The sequence below is a fragment of the Alligator sinensis genome, unplaced genomic scaffold (genome assembly GCF_000455745.1).
Source record: "Alligator sinensis unplaced genomic scaffold, ASM45574v1 scaffold114_1, whole genome shotgun sequence".
Taxonomy (NCBI): Eukaryota; Metazoa; Chordata; order Crocodylia; family Alligatoridae; genus Alligator; species Alligator sinensis.
In genome coordinates, this window is record NW_005842525.1 from 532,507 (window position 1) to 552,389 (window position 19,883).

Consider the following 19,883-nt stretch of genomic DNA (forward strand, 5'->3'; position numbering starts at 1 on the left):
GGGAAAGAGAGAGAGTAAATGAGTGTTGGGGCTGTCAGAACTGGGTGATGATCAGATCATGGAATGGCAAGAGTTTAGAGATAATGAATGAAACCAGTTCTATGAACTGCTTACTAATTATAATCCCCCAAACAAGTGAAACCTGGCAGAGAGGTGCCATGGGGGTTGGACGTAACGCTTCAGTCTGAAGCCAGTAATAGTGTCAGCCAGGGAAGTCAGTGAGACTGAGGCATTTTTTTTAAATTATTGCTGAGACGGAAACAATTGTGGATATATTCTGACATCACAACTGGCTGAAGACACTGCTGTTTTGAGGTCAGGAATTATTGGACTATTAGTGTGCCTTGTGTTTCTCAGTGATTTTCTGGATAGTTGCTTGTCCATTCCACAACCTCTCTGGATAGCCTGTTCTAGTGCTTAATCTCTCTTACAGTGAGAGAACTCTTCCTAATATCTAACCTAAATGTCCTCTCCTGAAGTCTGAGACGGTTGTTTCTAGTCCTGTGCCCTACAGCCACAGAGAACAGTTCGCCTCCACCCTTTTTATAACCACCCTTTAGGTATTTGAAGATTATTATCAAACTCCTCCTCAGCCACCTTTTCTCCAGACCGATTTATGAGCATGGTATCAGTGATTCTTTGCCCTTTCCTAAAGTTGAATTGTTCTTGTATGAATAAGGCTTCAACCAATTTACAGGAAAGAGTAAACCTGGAGGGGAGTGTAGCTCTTCATTCAAATATTTGTGATTTCTAAATTATATAAAAATTCATGTAGAGAGTTACTGTTGAAGTGAACCTGATTTGCTTCATTTATTATAAAAATGTCAGAAATCCTAAGTATATATTGTAAACTTGATTAGCTGGATGCTAAAATTATGTTTTCCATGTCGTAGTTCTGTTGAGAAAAATACTGCTTTAAGATGATTGAAAATGCATATTTTAAAGCATATTGTTATTCCTTTTTATTTATGTACACCTTGTTTCTTGCAATATTTTTGTAGTTTCTTAAAATTCTGTTGTCTGGATTTTCCTAACGTCCCATAAATAGGGACCTACTGAAAATGTGATGTTGTGGATTTCGTGAAATCAGCATTGCCCGCAAAATTGGGCAGTGCCTGTGAAATCTGCAGGTGGGGGTGGGTGGGGAGCAGAAAACTTACTGAAAAGAAGTCCTCAGAGTGCTATGGTAGCCCACCAGGGCAGGGAAGTGGGGGGGGAGGGGGGGGGAAGGGTCTTTCTGCTTAAGGGACTGTGGGCAAGATGGCTGGCACCCTACCCCTCACCACTGATTGGTGACAAGGCCTGCCTGTCATTTGGACCTGCCTCTCTCCACGAATCAGAGGCAGGCACCCCTCACAGCCAAGCAGTGGTGTGGAGCCCACGAGGGCCACTTGGCCAATCAGAGGCATGGGGAGGGCCACCACACTCTGCCCATGAAATGGCTGCCTGGCTCCGCATTCTGCTTATTAAATGGGCAGCGGGGAGAGGGGCAGGGGAAAGCCACTCCAAATTCAGTAGATCCCTACCCATAAAATGAAACAAGTTCCCCAGTCACTAAAGTAGCGTTAAAATGGAGATCTTTATTGGAAGAAAAGTTACAGTGAAATTTAACAGATTAGGCCGTATAGTTAATTTAAAATGCTGTTACTTTTTTTTTTTATATATGTTATTTATAATCCTTATTTGTTGGCTTTAATTCATTCTATCTGGTACCTTTTTATAATTCAAGAAAGTATTTTAGCAGTATAGTTAAGACTTCACTTAACATAGACTTTCCCAGCAGCTCCAGATTCCCTCCAGTTGCTCTTATCCAAGATCTCTTTATATCTTCTGAATCTGGGAACCAATATTCTGCAGGAAAAGTTTTCTTAAACATTTGGTTTTATATGACATTAGAATTGGACCCTGAACCATTTTTTTCTTCCAGAGACATTTGAAAAATCAGCATTTGTACCAACAGCATTCAGTCTTAGTTGTATTCCTTGAGGAAAAAACTGTAATTTCAATAATGTTTAGACTGAAGGGAAAGCTAATTTTAACATCAAAGTTTGGAAGGCCATGATCATTATGTTATGTTTTTAAATAAACATTATCCTGAGTGAAATAGTCATTTGTAATTTTAGGTTTTTTAATAATTAACTTTTGGCTTGAAACACTAACTTCCAGTTCTGGCCAGGAACATATTGAAACTCCATGCCTTTTCTCAGAGCTACATAATTTTGAAATCAGTACAGAGTGTTTTTTAAAGCAATATTGCAATAAGAGTTGACCAATAACAAAGGGATAATACTTTATCTGATTATTATTTTAACAAAGCAGCTTACTTCCAACACAGCATTGTTTCCAGATGTACTGGCCAGAAGCCATCTGCCAGGCTAGAAAAAAATATTATTCTGTGATTGTTCAAGATCTCAACAGCTAAACAGGATTAAACTTCATGATTTGAATGGGAAACCTTGAAGGAACTTACAGGTGCTGCAGGAAATAGTGTCTGTAATATAGATAGGAATTTTAAGACTACTACTCAATGTTTTTTCTTTGGAGGAAGGGCTGGAGAGAGAGAACAAGAAAACAGAAATATATATAAATATATATATATAATTTTTTTTTTTTTTTTTTTTTTAAAGAGAAATTCTAATTTATTTTGGAGCTGGAGAGACAAGAAGATAGTTTCAGTACAGTATTCTTGTTCTGTGTCCTTATCATTTTTATGTCTTTTTATTGTTTGGATACTATAATATTCTGGATATTTTTCTAAAATTTTCACTCTGTTTGTGAATCAAAACAAGAAAGGTTGTCAAGTGCTTAGGAGACTACCCAGGGGCTTTGGGAGCCCTAGATTCAGTTCCTTGCTCCAGTGAACTTAGGAACTTAGTGAATTTAGGAAACTCAGTTTGGATGACGTTCACAAGGAAGTTAGGTACGTCAGTGTCGACCATTTCTGCAGCTAAAACTTAGGTGACTCACTCGGGGAGTGCAATTCACAAATCCAAGTGAGCTGCCTCAATTCACTATACTTTAATTGGGGAGTTAGGCACTTATGAATGGAGTACACAATGTTCAGTAAATTGAGCAGGGGGACACCTAAGTCAGTTGATAGGGAACACCAAAAGAAGATCAAAAACTTTCTTTGTTTTAGGCACCAGGTGAGACTGAGATTTAAAACCTGAACTCCCTGCCTGGATTTAGGGCCTTGTTGTATGGTAATTTTGGGCAACTCCTGGAGCTCTTAACCCCTGGATTGTTTGCACATGAACATCTTAATGTGGCTTAAAGCACTCATTACGCAATACAGTTATTCCACTCCAGGGCAGGATTATCTCTTGATTCGGACTACCCAGCTCCTGTTCCATTAAGGTGTGGCCACTCCCCACAGGTGTGTCCCTCAAATTGAAGGTGTGACTGCTTCAAAGCACTAAGCCGTTAATATTTGTGCAGCTCACAACATAAGGTCCTTAAACAACTAAATTATTCCTTCATGTTCAGGCAACTGGGTCACTTCTTTCTTTTAACAGCTGGATGAAGGTGCAGAAAGGAATGCAAGGTTTATTGGGCTAAACAAAGAGTGCAGACAAACAAGGGCACAACTCCTTAGACCACTAATAAAGAGTGCTCTTTCCTGAGAAGAGAGAGTCCTGGGTTCCTGTCCCTGTTCCCAATGCTCTTTATGCATTTTCCTTTAAAGTTTTTGATCCGATGCATGAACAATGTTTCTGTGAATCACTCCCTTTATATATAGGTGCCCAAATTAGCTGAATATGAGCCAACAGCAAGCCCTTGTTGCGAAGAAGGCTAACAGCATACTGGGCTATATTAGTAGAAGAATTGCCAGCAGATAAAGGAAAGTGATTATTCCCCTCTATTTGCTATTGGTGAGGACACATCTTTAGTACTGTGTTCAGTTTTGGGGCCCCCACTACAGGAAGGATATGGATAAATTGGAGAGAGTCCAGTGGAGGGCAGCGAAAATGGTTAGGGGCCTGGGGCACTTGACTTCTGAGGAGAGGCTGAGGGAACTGAGCTTATTTAGTTTAGAGCAGGGGATGTCTTTGAAAGGTCCCAGGGGGTATGCACGGGCAGACGGGGTTGGACACCACCACCCCACGCACAGAAGTGGAGCGAGGGCAAGAGCAGGGCCGCACAGAGGCTGTGCTGCCACCACTTGCCACTCTCCTGCACTGGGTCCGGCTGCTCACCACCTCTTCCCCCCGCTCCCCCACCCCCCTCCACGGCTGGCCACTCACCATTCCTCCCCCCTCCAGGGGCATACACTTATTTAAAAGGGGGCCACCAGGGGTACACATTAAAAAAGGTTGAAAACCCCTGGTCTAGAGAGGAGAAGACTGAGGGGGGATTTAATAGCAGCCTTCAACTACCTGAAGGGTGGTTCCAAAGAGGATGGAGCTAGACTGTTCTCAGTGGTGACAGATGATAGAACAAGGAGCAATGGTCTCAAGGTGCAGCAAGTGAAGTTTAGGTTAGATATTAGGAAAAACTTTCTCAAACATTGGAACAGGTTACCCAGAGAGATTGTAGAATCTCCATCCTTGGATGTTTTTAAGACCCAGTTAGACAAAACCTTGGATATATTTGGGGACAGTCCTGCTTTGAGCAGGGGGTTGAACTATATGACCTCCTGAGGTCCCTTCCAACCCTAATTTTCTATGATTCTATTATTTTAAATTCTTCCTAAATCTCATTTTATCTGCCTGGATTCCTTTCTTGCCCATGGTCTACCTATGCCTCAGTTCTTCTTGTATAAGAACTGAACACTCTGCTGCTTCCCCTAAGGTTTAATACCTAGGGGATTGTAAGGCATTCATACATACAACAAGAGGAAGACAAAGAAGTGCCTAGGATAGATTTTTTTTTAAATGCTTCAAAAGGAGGAAATTCAAGTGTTAGATAATTTCTGCATGCTCTGGGTTGAGCAAAAATCCCTCAAGTTTTATGTAAACCACTAACCAAAACTTATACCACCCTGATGCATATGATTTAAATGCTTAGGCATATAATATTTTTCCATCAAAATCAAAAAGTGATCAACCCCTTCTCAAGAACGGTCTATCTTTCAAGTGAAAGCTGAAAAAGAAGTTGCGGCCGTTTGAATCCACTGAAAATTCTGTGGCACTTCTTGAAAAAATTGCCCTATTTACCGAGTCCAGTTCAGGAAACAGTCTGTCTAAATCAACCTTCTTTGTAGTTTCCATTGGATAAATTAGTCTTAATTTTGTCTAAAGATAATACATGTGAAACTGTGGCTCTTTTAACCTTTCTCTCTATATATTACAGAGTGTCTAATCCTCCACAAATTGTTTTGCCACTTCACAACTGGAAACCTAAAGATGAACCTACCAAAGAAGATGACCTTGGCCCTTTGGTAGAGCACATATATGAGGTATAAATTGTAAGGATGTAGATTCTCACAAGACTTCACAAGACCTGATTCTGTTACCACTGAAATCCCTGGGAATTAGGTGCTCAGCCAGAGAGGAGATACAGGTCCTCAGTCTGAGAAGTGCCAGTGGTTGGGGCAGACAGACCCCAGCTGCAGTCCCCTGGGGGCAGGGAGGGGGGAATACTCCCTCCATCCCTGCCACCTCTGCCTCAGGGGCCGTGCTGGCTGGTGTCTGGCTGTGCCCCCACCACTGCGGCAGTAGGCCTGTGCGAGTCAGGCATGCTAGAGGGGAGGGAAAAGCTGCAATCAGATCTGAACAGGTTACAGAGGGGGGCAGATGAGAACAGGATGGGCTTCAACACTGACAAGTGCAAGGTACTGCACCTGGGGAGGAAGAACCATCAGCATACCTACAGGCTGGGGGACTCTCCTGTCACCAGCGCAGAGGCAGAAAAGGATCTTGGAATCATTATTGACTCAAAGATGAACATGGGCCACCAATGTGGGGATGCAGTCAGTACGGCTAACTGCAGCTTGTCATGCATCCACAGATGCATCACAAACAGGTCCAAGGAGGTGATCCTCCCCCTCTATGCAACCTTTATCAGGCCCCAGTTGGAGTACTGCATCCAGTTCTGGGGGCCGCACTTCAGAAGGGATGTGGGCAACATTGAGAGGGTCCAGAGGAGGGCCACTCGCATGATCAGGGGGCAGCAGGGCAGGTCCTATGAGGATAGGCTACAGGATCTGAACCTGTTCAGCCTCCACAAGAGGAGGCTGAGAGGGGATCTGGTGGCCATCTACAAACTGGCCAAGGGAGACCAGCAGGCAATGGGAGAGTCCCTGTTCCCCCAAGCACTACTGGGAGTAACAAGGAGCAATGGCCATAAGCTGCCAGAGAGCAGATTCAGGCTGGATATCAGGAGGCACTACTTCACTGTCAGGGCGGCTAGGATCTGGAACCTACTTCTGAGGGAAGTGGTCCTCACTCCTACCCTTGTTGTCTTTAAGAGGAGGCTAGATAGACACCTTGCCGGAGTCGTCTGAACCCAGCATTCTTTCCTGTCTGTGGCAGGGGGTCGGACTTGATGATCTGCTCAGGTCCCTTTCAACCCTACCTACTATGAAACTATGAAACATAAGCTCAGGGGCTGGAGACAGACCTTACACATAAACTGGTTTAAGTGACGAGAAACTGGTTTAAACCTGTAACAAAACATACGTTCAGTGCACATAAACCAGTTTCAAAATGGCCAAAACTTTTAAAGACCTGGCTAAATGTAGTCTTAGACTTAACATTGAGCTCAAACCAGTTTATGCAACTTCTGTCCCAGACCTCTTCCTGGTTTAAGTTAAATCAGAATCCTCCAGCATCCTGGCATGCTCTCTGGGATGTGCTTTCTGTTCCAGCGGAGCAGGGCTGGCACCACCCCTCTGCTCTCTAGCCAGAGTAGAGACAGGCAGGGGTGGGGGCCTGGCCAGAAGCCAGCCGCGGAAAGGAGTAGGGAAGAGATTGATTCCCACCTCCCCCCACTCCCCTATCCCACCAGCACCAACCTATATTTCTCCACTGGCTGCTCCAGCAGTTGAGGCATGGCCGGGCCATGACAGTAGCCTGGACTGAACTGGCCAGGGAGGGATTTAATTCTCAGCTGCCGGCTGGCAGGGCCCCTTAGCCAAGGTGACAGGGAGCAGGGTTATAGTCCCCTCTCTCCAGGGTCCAGCAGAGGAGGCAGGAGGAGGTTCATTCTGCCACTTGCCCCATGCACAGAGCAATCGGTGGCAGCATTTGGGGAAGACAGACCCCAGCTGCGGTCCCCTGGGGGCAGAGAGGGCAGGGAGGGGGGAATAACCCCTCCATCCCTGCCACCTCTGCCTCAGGTACCGTGCTGGTTGGTGTCTGGCTGTGCCCCCACCACTGCGACAGTAGGCCTGTGCGAGTCGGAAACGATTCAATCCAGCTTCTGATCCGGCCGCTTTGGATGGCCACGATCCAATCTGGAGCTCTGGACCGGGTTTCCGCCTCGATCCGGCAAAAGCGGCTCCAAAACTTTAGAGCTGCCTCGGAGATCCGGCCATAGGGTATAATGGGGAATCAATGAAATACCTATAACTTTGTTGTTTCTAGCCCGATTTGGATGACACTTGCAGGAGTGGTAGCCTCTGCTGGGAGCATGAAACCTGCCAAGTTATAAGAATATTGGTGCAGGGGTTTGGGGGAAACTGTACCCCAAATTCTTGAAAGCCAAACTCATGTCACAGCTATGTGTTACACCACAGGGGGGTGAAAACTGCAGGGGTGGTAGCTCTTACTGAGGCCACAAATCCTGCCAAGTTTCAAGGGATAGGTTTCATAGATTTTATAGACATTAGGGCTGGAAGGGGCCTCAGAAGATCATCGAGTCCAGCCCCCCACACGAGGGGCAAGAAGTCAGCTAGGGTCATAGGATCCCAGCAAGATAAGCATCGAAATTTCTCTTGAAGGTGTTCAAAGTACCACCTCTGATGGCAGGCTATCCCAGACCTTGGGGGCTTGGACAGTAAAGAAATTCTTCCTTATGTCCAGCCTGAAACAGTCTTGCAGGAGTTTATACCTGTTTGACCTCGTCATCCCTTGGGGCGCTCTGGTGAACAAACGTTCCCCCACATACTGGTGGTCACCTCTGATAAACTTATAGGTGGCCATCAGATCACCCCTGAGCCTGCGCTTTTCCAGGCTAAAGAGCCCCAGGGCTCTCAGCCTGTCATCGTAGGGTCTGCTTCCCTGACCTCTGATCATGCGCGTGGCTCTTCTCTGGACTCTCTCAAGCTTCTCCACATCTTTTTTGAATTGTGGGGCCCAAAACTGGATGCAGTACTCCAGCTGCGACCTCACCAAGGCTGAGTACAAGGGGAGAATGATGTCCTGGGATTTGCTGGAGAAGCATCTATGGCTGCAAGCCAGCGTTTTTCTCACTTTACTAGCCACAACATCGCATTGAAGGCTCATGTTCATCTTGTGGTCAATCATGATCCCCAGGACTCTTTCTTCCATAGTGCTAGCCAGCGTAGCACTGCCGAGCCTATAAGGATGCTGCAGGTTTTTCCTCCCAAGGTGGAGAACCTTGCATTGTTCGGTGTTAAAAACCAACAGGTTCTCATCCGCCCACTTGCTGAGCCTGTCTAGGTCAGCCTGGATTGCCCTCCTGTCTTCTGGTGTGGATGCTTTGCCCCAGAGTTTGGTGTCATCAGCAAACTTGGCCAGTCTGCTTCTGACTCTAATGTCCACAATTATTAATGAAGATGTTGAACAATATGGGTCCAAGGAAAGAGCCTTGGGGGACCCCATTGGTCATAGGGCACCATGACGATTGACTTCCATCAATTACCACATTCTGGGTCTGACCACGGAGCCGATTTCCCAGCCAGCAGATCGTGGTGGACCCAAGGCCACAGTTGGCCAGTTTCACCAAGAAGTTATCATGGGATACCAGATCGAAGGCTTTTTTGAAGTCAAGATATATGACATCAATCTCCTCTCCCTTGTCCAGGTGATAGGTCACCTGGTCATAAAAGGAAATGAGATTGGTCAAACAAGACCTACCCTCAACAAACCCATGCTGGCTATCCCTCAGGATGTTGGCATTGGGCAGTCCATTAAGGATGGCCTCTTTAATAAATTTTTCTAAGACCTTCCCTGGGATAGGGATCAGGCTGATGGGCCTGTAGTTTGCCGGATCCACTTTCCTCCCTTTCTTGAGGATAGGCACAACATTGGCCTTCTTCCAATCATCGGGCACTTCACCAGAGCACCAGGAGTTCTCAAAGATCCATGCCAGGGGCTGGGCTATGATGCTCGCCAGCTCCTTGAGTACCCTGAGGTGCAGATTGTTAGGGCTGGCTGACTGGAAGATGTCCAGCCTCTCAAGGTGTTCCTTCATGAGGTCAGCATTGGTGGAGGGCAGGGAATCTCCCTCACCCAGGCCTCCCTGTCCCATAGTGGGCATGGGCGTCCATGGGACTGATGAAAGACTGGTGCAAAGTACCCATTTAATAGGTTGGCTTTTTCTGGGTGTCAGTTGTCAGATGTCCTATCTGGTTTATCAGGGGTCCAATGTTGCCCTTGCTTTTCCTCCGGCTCCCCACATGTCTGAAAAAGGACTTTTTATTGTCCTTGATACTCGAAGCTAGTTGGAATTCAGTTGCAGCCTTGGCTTTCCTGGTTTGCTCCCTGCAGGACCGGACCAGTGCAGAATATTCCTCCTTGGAAGTGAATCCCATCCCCCATGCTTTGTAGGCCTTTCTTTTTAGCCTCAGGAGGTCTGCTAGATCCCTAGGTGCAGGGGTTTGGGAGGGAACTGCACCTCAAGCTGCGGACAAGCAAAATTCGTGCCATGGGTGATCCTGTGTGTCTTAAGACGCAGCAGGGTGACAGCTGCAGGGATGGTGGCCCTGCTGTGACAGCTGCCAGGTGTTGATATCGGTGCAGTGGGGTTCTGGGGCCCTGCACCCCTAGCTGCTGACAGACAAAACTCTTGCCAAGGCTGTGTCTGTCTTGGGGCGGTTGATTGTCTGTATTGATTCTTTCCTCTCCTTTTGTAGGTGCTAATTGATGCTCGTTAAGTTGTTATATAGTAGCTAGGCCCTGTGTATTGAGCTGGTCCCTGAGTGAATCATGACTGATTGACTGGTAACTGGTAACACACCAGCTTAGCAGCCAGGCCTACAGTAGTGTCTCCCCTCCCCGCCCCCAGCCAGAGTCAGTCCCACAGCACCCATGTCACGAATTTTGCTTGTCCGCAGCTTGAGGGGAAGTTCCCCCAAACCCCTGAACCGATCTTCTTGAAACTTGGCAGGCTTTGTGACCTCAGTAAGAGCTATCTCCCCTGCAGTTTTGACCCCCCTGTGTTGTAACATCTAGATGTGACAGGAGTTTTGCTTTCAACAATTTGGAGTACAGTTGCCCCCAAGCCCCTGCACCAATCTTTCTGAAATTTGGCAGGCTTTGTGGCCTCAGTAAGTGCTACCACTCCTGCAGTTTTCACCCCGCTATATTGTAACACCTTGATGTGACATGAGTTTTGCTTTCAAGAACTTGGAGTACAGTTCCTCCCAAACCCCTGCACTGATCTTCTTAAAACTTGGCAAGCTTCATCCACACTTCAGAGTCTACTATTCCTGAAAATTTCATCCATATCGGACAAAAAACAACAAAGTTTTATAGCTATTTTATTGTTTCCCCATTATACTCTATGCCCAGGTCTCCAAGGCGGCTCTGAGGCTGCTCCGAAGCTCTTCGGAAGCTCCGAACTGCTTTGGAAAGCCGAACAAGGCCAGCGCTTCGATCCGGACATGCTTCTTCAGACCCCAAAGCGTCCAAAGCTTCTCCAGATCTGAAGCTCTTTCCAAAGCCTTGCACATTCCTATGCGTCAGCGAGGGGGGAGCGGCTGGTGGACCCTTGCCTGGATCCATGCCAGTGGGACAGGGAGTGGACAATTAAACACCTCCCTGGCCAGTTCAATCCAAGCTACTGCCTGGGCTGGCCATGTCCCCCCAGCACAGCTTCCCTGCAGTGAAGGGCACACTCTAACACCTCCCACCCCCCCAGCTCCTGGTCTGAGCAACTGTAGGCATGTGCCTGCATTTCCTCAGTCCAGAGGGAATGTCCATGCACTTGCAAATTGGTTCAGCCTAGGCAGGTTAGCCTAACCTGGAAAGACTGAATCAGGATGTGGCTTTTTTAATATCTATCCCTAGCCTTAATGAAAATATCCTAAATCAGTCCTGGAATAAGCAGGCACAGTTCCTTTTAGTTTTCACAGGAGAGAAAGGAATTGACATATTTACTCATATCCAAGACAAGATCCCCACTCCATTCAACATGGGGAAAATTGCCCCTCTTGTATTTGAGAATAAGCTGAGGGGCAAAGGTAGACTCTGCCCAAGACATTGCCCACCCTGCACATGCTCTCACAGGTTGGTGGCAGCACGGTGGCGTGCCAGGCAGGCAGCGGAACCTGCCTGCACACCTGTAAGGTGCTTCGTGCCATTCCAACTCTCAGCCAGGCTGCATCTTATGCCCCTGTGTTTCTAGGATGTCTATTATAATTTTGAACAGCTGGCTGGGACCAGCCTCTGAAATTCAGGACTGTCCCAGGACAATGGACACCGTTTCTATAAACAATGGTAAAATAAGTTGCCTTTAAAATCAAATGATAGAAATCACAGCAACTTGAAATGAAACAACCTCTTGTCCGCTCCCCCATTAAATGATTTGTAGCTTCTAAAAATAAAAACTTCATAAGTAGATTTCATTTTGTTTAATATTCTGAAGCATACACCTTTCCTGCATGTGTTTTCACTTGTGAAGATTCACTGATTAAAAGCGAGGGAGTTCAGCTTAGACTCAAGTACTTTGAATGAATTATAGAGAATACAGCCTATCTTTGGAATTTGATGGATGACCATTGTTCTTGGGGGTGAAACAGAGTACTTCACATGTGTTTACAATTCACAAGCCAGTAGTCAGGAAAAGCTAGACAATTAAATTTAAACAAAATTATACTTAAACTGAATTAAAAGTGATCAGACTATGAAAAATAAAACATTACAGTCCAATTACCCAGCTTGATAGATTTCTACAACTATAATAAACATATTCCCATCACAGCCTTTTTGGGCTCTGCTCCAATAGTGCATTTTTACATACATGCAAATTTAAGGGCACCTGAGTTGTTCCACTGAATAAAGAATCTTCATAGACTGTTTATTCATAATCAAAGAATTTACTGGAAAGAGCTAATGTTGAAAGACTGTTTCATTTGGTTCCAGTTATATTTCAGAAACCAACATTGTTTTCTTCATAAAAACCCTATGATTTTATTAAAATATATATATATATATATATATATATATATATGGATACTGGCAGTAACTCACCTGGCGGCCTCCCCCCCTCTTCATACCTCTCACATGACCAAACAGAATATCATTCTCAAACATTTGTCTTAGCGTATGCTAATGTTAAAATAACAAGGTAGTAGACTCTGGGCCTATACTTTTTAAACTCCTTACCTGAATTTTACCAAACTTCCCAAAAAAATCTTTGTCCTACGATGAGCTGTGATTGGAGATTTCAGGAATACAAGGGTTTGTTTTTTAGGGATAGCTGATATGAGGAAAACTAACATTTTATTAACAAGAAATTAGCCTAAACCTAAATCTGAAATGTGATTAAATTCTGGCATTGATGCAACAACTCTGAATTTCCAGTAACTCAGCTGAAGTCCATTTTATATACTTTTAAATGAGAAGCAACTATACTGCTGTATTGCTACCTGCTCATTTTCTAGGTAATTTCAGACCTTTGGTTCAGATTAGAAAATACAAGTGGGAAACCCATGAAATAGTTTTACTTATTGACTGGGCCCTAGCATATCCGCTGGCCTACTTTGTCACTTTAAGCAAGTCATTTTACTTCTCCAGTCTCATTCCTTAAAATTAGAACAATATTTACCTTTATGGTTTGATGCTTTGGGAAAGACCTCAAAGTAACATCAAGTAATGTATAAGGTCTGGGTAGCTGTGGTTTCTTTTCTCAACCTTGACAAATAGTGTATTGATTTTGTTTTTTGTTATTTGTTTGACAGCTGCACAATATAGGACCTGGTGCCATCAATGACACCCTACTCCATGTTGGTTGGCCTGTGTCCAGTCGGGAGGAATTTCTTCTTTACATTCTCCATATTCAGACACATGGACCATTGCAGTGTCAAACAAGTTCTGCTATCAATGAATTGCAAATAAAGGTAGTATGCTTGCTACTGTTTCTAGGTTGGTCTACATATTGGTTGTCAGATTTCTTTTGACTGCCACCTTCCACTTAGCAGCAGTTTTCACAGAACTGTTCAGAACAATACCCAGGTAATTTTCCTGGGAAACATGGGAAAACATGTTATAGTTAGTTTACAATGTGTGAAATCCGACCAGCTGCATACTATGGTGTGTGTGAAACTTCTATGAAAAGAATCTGGTTTCCACTGTAGCGTTGCAGAGCAGAGCATTGGAGATGAGATTCCCTTTCTGAAATGGAGTTTTGTTTTCTTTTAAAGAGGCCATTTTGTTATAGCTGTAAGTAGATAATGCAAGACTTTGTAGCACTCATAGTACTCTGAAAATCCATATACCCTAAAGAATACCTTAATTTGCAAATGCCTTCTGTATACCAGTAAGCCATACGCCCATAAGTGACATAAATAGAATTAAAAATATAACTTCTAAGGGAAAGACTTACACATGTCCGCGTGTACCAGAGCTCTTTACTTCAGCTCTTTCACATAGATTGTTAATACAAAATCAAAGTAGTTGTTTATCTAATGCACATTTCACTTTCCGATAAAACTCTGGGTAAATCTTATTACATGCACTTGGACTGATTTTTGTGGCTGAAGTCCATGGTCTTACAATTTTATCACAAAGTTAACTACAGAAGAAGAATAATTCTGCCCCATTTTTATATTATTTGCTAAGTGTTGTTTTTTTGATTCTATGAAATTTTTCTCTGGTTTCAGAAGCCATTTTCATTCTTGCTTCTTTCTTATCTAGTTCTAAAAGTATTTGCTTGCTTTTAACAGCATATATTTGAGAATCAAGTAAAATGATCCATCAGAAAATGTCTAGTTAATCAGTTAATTACCACTGTATGCCCCTTTTCTATAAACTAATTTAAATTGCTGTTGAATGCAGATACAGAAGAAATGCATTGTAGACACTAGAGCTTAATTTCATTTGCACTCATTTCAGACCATGTAACATCATGTAACTGATACTTACATAGCTAAGTATATTATAAGTGCAACTCAACCAAACCTTGCTAGCCATAGAGAAATATGCAAGTAGGATGATCAGATCTTTACTTCAAAGAGTTTATTGCAGAAAGAGAGAAAATGAAGTAACGTGGAAAAACATCTAAGGTAAATTGCTCAGGACAGTGAATTTATTATTCACCGAAAAAAATTCCCACATCTATATCCAGTTTCTTAAAAATATTTCTAAACTACCATTTTTTGTTCCTTCTCTCCCTCTTCCCCCGCCCCTACTGGGGAGATCAGAGGGTGTGGTGTACCTTGATTTTAGCAAGGCTTTTGATACGATCTCCCACAACATTCTGGCAGGCAACCTAAGGAAGTATGGACTGGATGAATGGACTGTACAGCGGATAGAATATTGACTGGAGCATTGGGCTCAGAGAGTAGTAATCAATGGCTCGATGTCTAGATGGCAGCTGATACCAAGTGGAGTGCCCCAGGGGTTAGTCCTGGGGCCACTTTTGTTCAATGTATTCATCAACAACCTGGAAGATGGCATAGAGTTCACCCTTGGCAAGTTTGCAGATGACACCAAGCTGGGGGGAGTAGTAGTAACGCTGGAGGGCAGGGCTAGGATTCAGCGTGACCTAGACAAATTGGAGGATTGGGCCAAAAGAAATCTCACAAGGTTCAACAAGGACAAGTGCAAAATCCAGCACCTAGGACAGAACAATCCCATGCACCAGTACAGGCTGGGGGCTAATCAGCTGGGCAGCAGCTCTGCAGAAAAGGACCTGGGGATTATGGAGGACAAGAAGCTGAATATGAGCCAACAGTGTGCCCTTGTTGCAAAGAAGGCTAACAGTATACTGGGCTGCATCAGTAAGAGTGTTGCCAGCAGGTCAAGGGAAGTGGTTATTCCCCTCTATTCAATACTGGTGAGGCTACATCTGGAGTATTGTGTTTAGTTTTGGGCATCCCACTACATAAAAGATGTGGACAAATTGGAGAGAGTCCAGTGGAGGGCAACAGAAATGGTGAGGGGGGTGGGGGACATGACTTCTGAGGAAAGACCGAGGGAACTGGGCTTATTTAGTCTAGAGAAGAGGAAACTGAGAGGGGACTTAATAGCAACCTTGAACTATCTGAAGGGGGGTTTGAAAGAGGATGGAGCTAAACTGTTCTGAGTGGTGGCAGATGATAACAAGGAGCAATGATCTCAAGCTGCAGCAAGAGAGGTTAGGTTGGATATTAGGAAAAAAATTGCCACTAGGAAGGTGGTGAAGCACTGGAACAAGTTACCTAGAGAGGTGGTGGAATCTCCATCCTTTGAGGTTTTTAAGGTCTGGCTTGACAACGCCCTGGCTGGAATGATCTAGTTGGAGATTGTTCTGCTTTGAGCAGGGAGTTACACTAAATGACCTCCTAAGGTCTCTTCCAACCCTAACTTTCTGTGATGCTACACCCCCCCCTCCCCTCGCTGAAATAATTTATGGGTAGAATTTCATGCCATCATTACGAGTTGTCTAAATGTGCTACCTGTTGTCTCCTAATGTTGGTGAGATTACCTGTACATTTGGGTACATTCTTAGATACCTAGAATGAATACTAGTAGTTTGATATTTTCATCAGATTGATCAGACTGGCTATCATGGCTTCTTCATTCTTTGGATGCTTCCTAAAATTGTTGAACAACACATTTTCTGTAATCAGAATCTATGCTATGTCTTTGGGAACATGGTGACTAGGATGCTATTCAGCTGCCAGTTGAAAGCTCTTGTCTGTACTCTTCTTGGTATTAACAACAAGGATATGCAGGTAAGAGAGGAATCTGCATTTTAGGCTACTTTATCTGGTATCAGGGGGCCAGTTGCATAACAAATATCACTTCTGTCAGCACCCTAGGAGGCTGAATTGATTACTCTTGATGTTTATTAAAACATTTTGATATCCTCCAATGAAAGATAGTGTGGAGTATTAACTTCATATAAATGAGGTTTTTGGTGTTGTTATCTGTTTTTATGAAGATACATATCCAAACCTTACAGTCTTATAAGTTGTTCCAGTTAGAAAGGCAAATTAACAATTGATTCAGTCATTTCTTGTTTATTTGAAAAGAATGTACAAAATTCTTTTTTGTTTTTGTTTTTGTGAACTCAAAAGGACAAATCAGATATTCTATCCTTACTAACATCACTCTCTGAACCCCCTGGTCCAAAAGCTCTTGGGTTTTCTCGCTACGCTTGTTCAGGTAGTGCTGGTACTTCCTTTCCTCTCTGTTTTGCTTTTCTGTGTATTTCAAGTTGAGAAGTCTCTCATCCTCATGTGCCTCTCCCCAAAACAATGATCTGCAAAGCCCCTCCATCCAATGCAATTAGATTCCTGAGCATCCTTGCATTTGTTTTTGTTTGGGGTGCTTAACTATCTTTCACAGCTATATTAAATAAAACGTGGTAGATAAATCTACCAGCCCAAATCCAGCCTATTCCCACATTGTACATTATGATCAAAAGTTTCTTTCTTGGGAATGAAAAAACTCTAAGACTGCAGTCTTTTATTATTATCCTTTATTTTTCCCTTCTCACGCCCAAAGTCTGGAACTGTTTAGCAGGACAGAATCAAACTTCTACATCATGCAACTATAAAGGAAAAATAATGGTCTCCTGACACAAAACATTACAGAAGGTGTGTTCTGTGCTTTATTCTGTTGACTATATGTAGTAATGGTTACATCATTTCTTTTTCTTATTAAATTTCTCAGTCTTTAATTTGAAGAAGTTTGCTGTCGTTTCCTAGACATAGTATTTATTTAGTTTTTGGATTACATTGTTTATGGACATGCCCTGCCTAGATAATACACAACACATTAGATATGATTTTATTGGAGTTATTAGCAATTATTGGGGCATTATAAATAATTAAATTGCTTCACATTTTATAACATTCATCAGTTTCATTTAGCATAAGTAGTAGATTTTCTGGTGAAACAGTTTTTTTTATCACAAAATGGCAATTTGTCAAAAACGGTATAGTCCAGCAGAGAGCTTTCGTTAGGAAGATTTAAAAACTCCAGAATGAATTAGAGGAAGGGAAGAAGAGACAGACCCTTTAGAGTAGCTGAAACCCGTTAGTTCAGACAGTCAGCTGGTGTGTTGGAGACCCAGGTTCGAGACTTTTCTCTAAATCGCACAAAGCAGGGATTACAGGTAGTATCTTCCAGATACCAAGCCAGTGCCCTAATCATGATAACATGCAACAAAGGCATGATGATCCTGTGGAGGCTTTAGGTTTCTAAGGCATGAAAGACTTGAGTTTATTTCCCTGCTTCACCACAGACTTTTCATGTGATCTTGAATGAACCCTTTTGTCTCTTTGTCCTTCTGGTCTCCATCTGCAAGATGGTGATGGTAGTAGTAATTCCATAACTTGCAGGGTGGTTCTGAGCATAAATGCTTTAGACATTGTGACATACAAAAAACTAGAACTTTTGTTTCCAAACACGACTACCAAGTACACCCTTAGGCAGTGTGAAGCATTCAAATCATATTGATGGTGGGGTCATACAAGTACCTTAGATAGCACGTCTGTCTATCTCTCTCTTCTTCTGTGTTTCTTGTCCAGTGAGTATTTACTTTATTTAAGGGTATTTAAGAGAGATGGAGAGAGTCCTGCCCAGAACAACTGTAATAGTCTAGTAATTATAGGATTCTCCAGGGATGTAGATACCCAGGTTCAAATCCTTGTTCTGAATCGCATCCCATGTGAATGTTGTAACCAGTGGATTATTGGTTAGTGTGTGGTGAAGATTTGTTTTTTAAGCTCATTTAAAAAAAAAAAAAGGAATTGCAGATCTCAGTTTTGTCCCAGTGCAGAACAAGGAGAATTGGGGGGCCTCTTGAATAGGGAGAGTTGGGGGAATCATGCTCACCTTCAATTATTTATATTAATACAGGAAATGAACATAGGGTAAATCTTAGGATATTCATTGTCTAGTATATTTAAGGTGCAAGGTGCCAACAACTGAAAACTGCCTGGTGGACAGGCAAAGACGCACATTAAAAGCAGAGTTCTAATATCTATATGTCAGCTTTGATGGTCTGTTCTTAGCTGGCATGTGTAATGGGTTGTTTTTTTAACATTGTATATTACATGTTAAGCCCAACATTATCTAAGAAGATAAACTTTAATGTCATAGGAGTTGTTTTAGAAGTCCATATTTTGTAGCGGCCTTTAAGCACTTAGAATTACATTTAAACTTTATTAATAAATCCAGTTTATGAAGTAACAGATTAGCATTTAAACATGCATCTAATCCCCTAGGGTGTACATTAAGCCATATTTTTGTATTCCTTGAGTGCTCCCTTAGTTCAAGTCAATGTCCACAGAGAACCGTCTTGTGTTCTTTTCTTTTCTTCCTTGCAGTCTCTTACAGTTCCTTCTCATAGAATTTGCACTTTCCTTCAGTATTCAAAGAAGTTTTTCAAACATTTTGGTTTAGAGGCAGGAAAAGATTCTGTGTCATTAAATTCCAAGAACTTCTACTAGATTTCTAAGTAAGCATTTTTATTTTTAGTTTTCCCCCTTTCTTTGCCATGGAACACTGATTTGATAGGACAAGTTTTCCATTACTAAAACTTCCCAAACTTTTAAAAAACAGTCAGTGATTTTAATATTGCCGCTTCTCTTCCAGCTTTTTGCAAATGTAATTCTTGCAGCCCATAGAAGATGAGTGGTCAGTTCTGTGTTACTTATGTTACAAAGCTTTCGGAAAGATTCAGAATTTTTTTTTTTAATATTTCAACAAATATACATTGTTTCTGAGTATCCTACAAGACTGAATTTCTGAGCATAGTGTTAGATGGAATGTGACAAACTAATGGGAGTTCTCATGTATTATGCCTGATGAAAGGATTCATACAATGTGCTGTTAAGTCATAAAAGCTTTCACTTTGCCAGAAGTAGGAATGGGCCTATTGGTATAATCTATCACTGGTTTCATATTACATTGAAATGCGTCTTTAATTAACTCAGGGTAGAAACAGAAAGCACCTTTGTGCCACCATAAAAATGTTATGGTGGCACAACGGCCAAACAAACAGATGTCCGCACTCCTTGTCACACCACAAATAGTGTCTGTGATGGAAGTGGTATTAATGTGCGCCTCTATTTAGCAGCAGACATCTGTTTACTTTATGATGTGAGCGCATGGGCAGTCTGGAGCTGCCGACACTCTCTAGTTGCCTCAGGCAGGTACTCCTTAGGAGCCCAATATTGTGTACCCTGGGAATTCCTAGGCAGAATTTAGTCCCATCCAGCCCTGGGAGCACCTACCTAGCTTTCCCCACTTACAGAGATGCAACCCTGGGATCTCTGGGTGTGCCTCAGTAGACAAGGAAAGTTAGGTTTTCCTTGCTTACTGGTGCTTACCTCGGTAAGGAGGGAAAGACAGAGTTTCCCCACTTACTGAGACACATCCTCAAGATCTCCAGGGTGAGCCTAGGTAACCAGGGAAGGTCAGGGCTTGTTGGGAAAGCTTGGGGGAAATCCATGGGTATGCAGGATTGGGTCCCTCAAGCCCCAGGAAAACACATTGCCTGTTGTCCAGCAGGGCAACATAGATTCATAGATTCATAGATGCTAGGGTCGGAAGGGACCTCAATAGTAGATCATCGAGTCCGACCCCCTGCATAGGCAGGAA

At 43.2% G+C, this 19,883-nt stretch overlaps 1 protein-coding gene across 1 annotated transcript in view; it reads left to right on the forward strand.

Moving 5' to 3' along the window:
• The window catches only part of ITGA8 (integrin subunit alpha 8), a 174,471-nt gene that overhangs the window by 109,818 nt on the left and 44,770 nt on the right, over positions 1 to 19,883 (forward strand). The window contains 2 exon segments of the mRNA XM_006031697.3: positions 5,293 to 5,398; positions 13,028 to 13,186. Coding sequence (XP_006031759.2) covers positions 5,293 to 5,398; positions 13,028 to 13,186 — 265 coding nt within the window.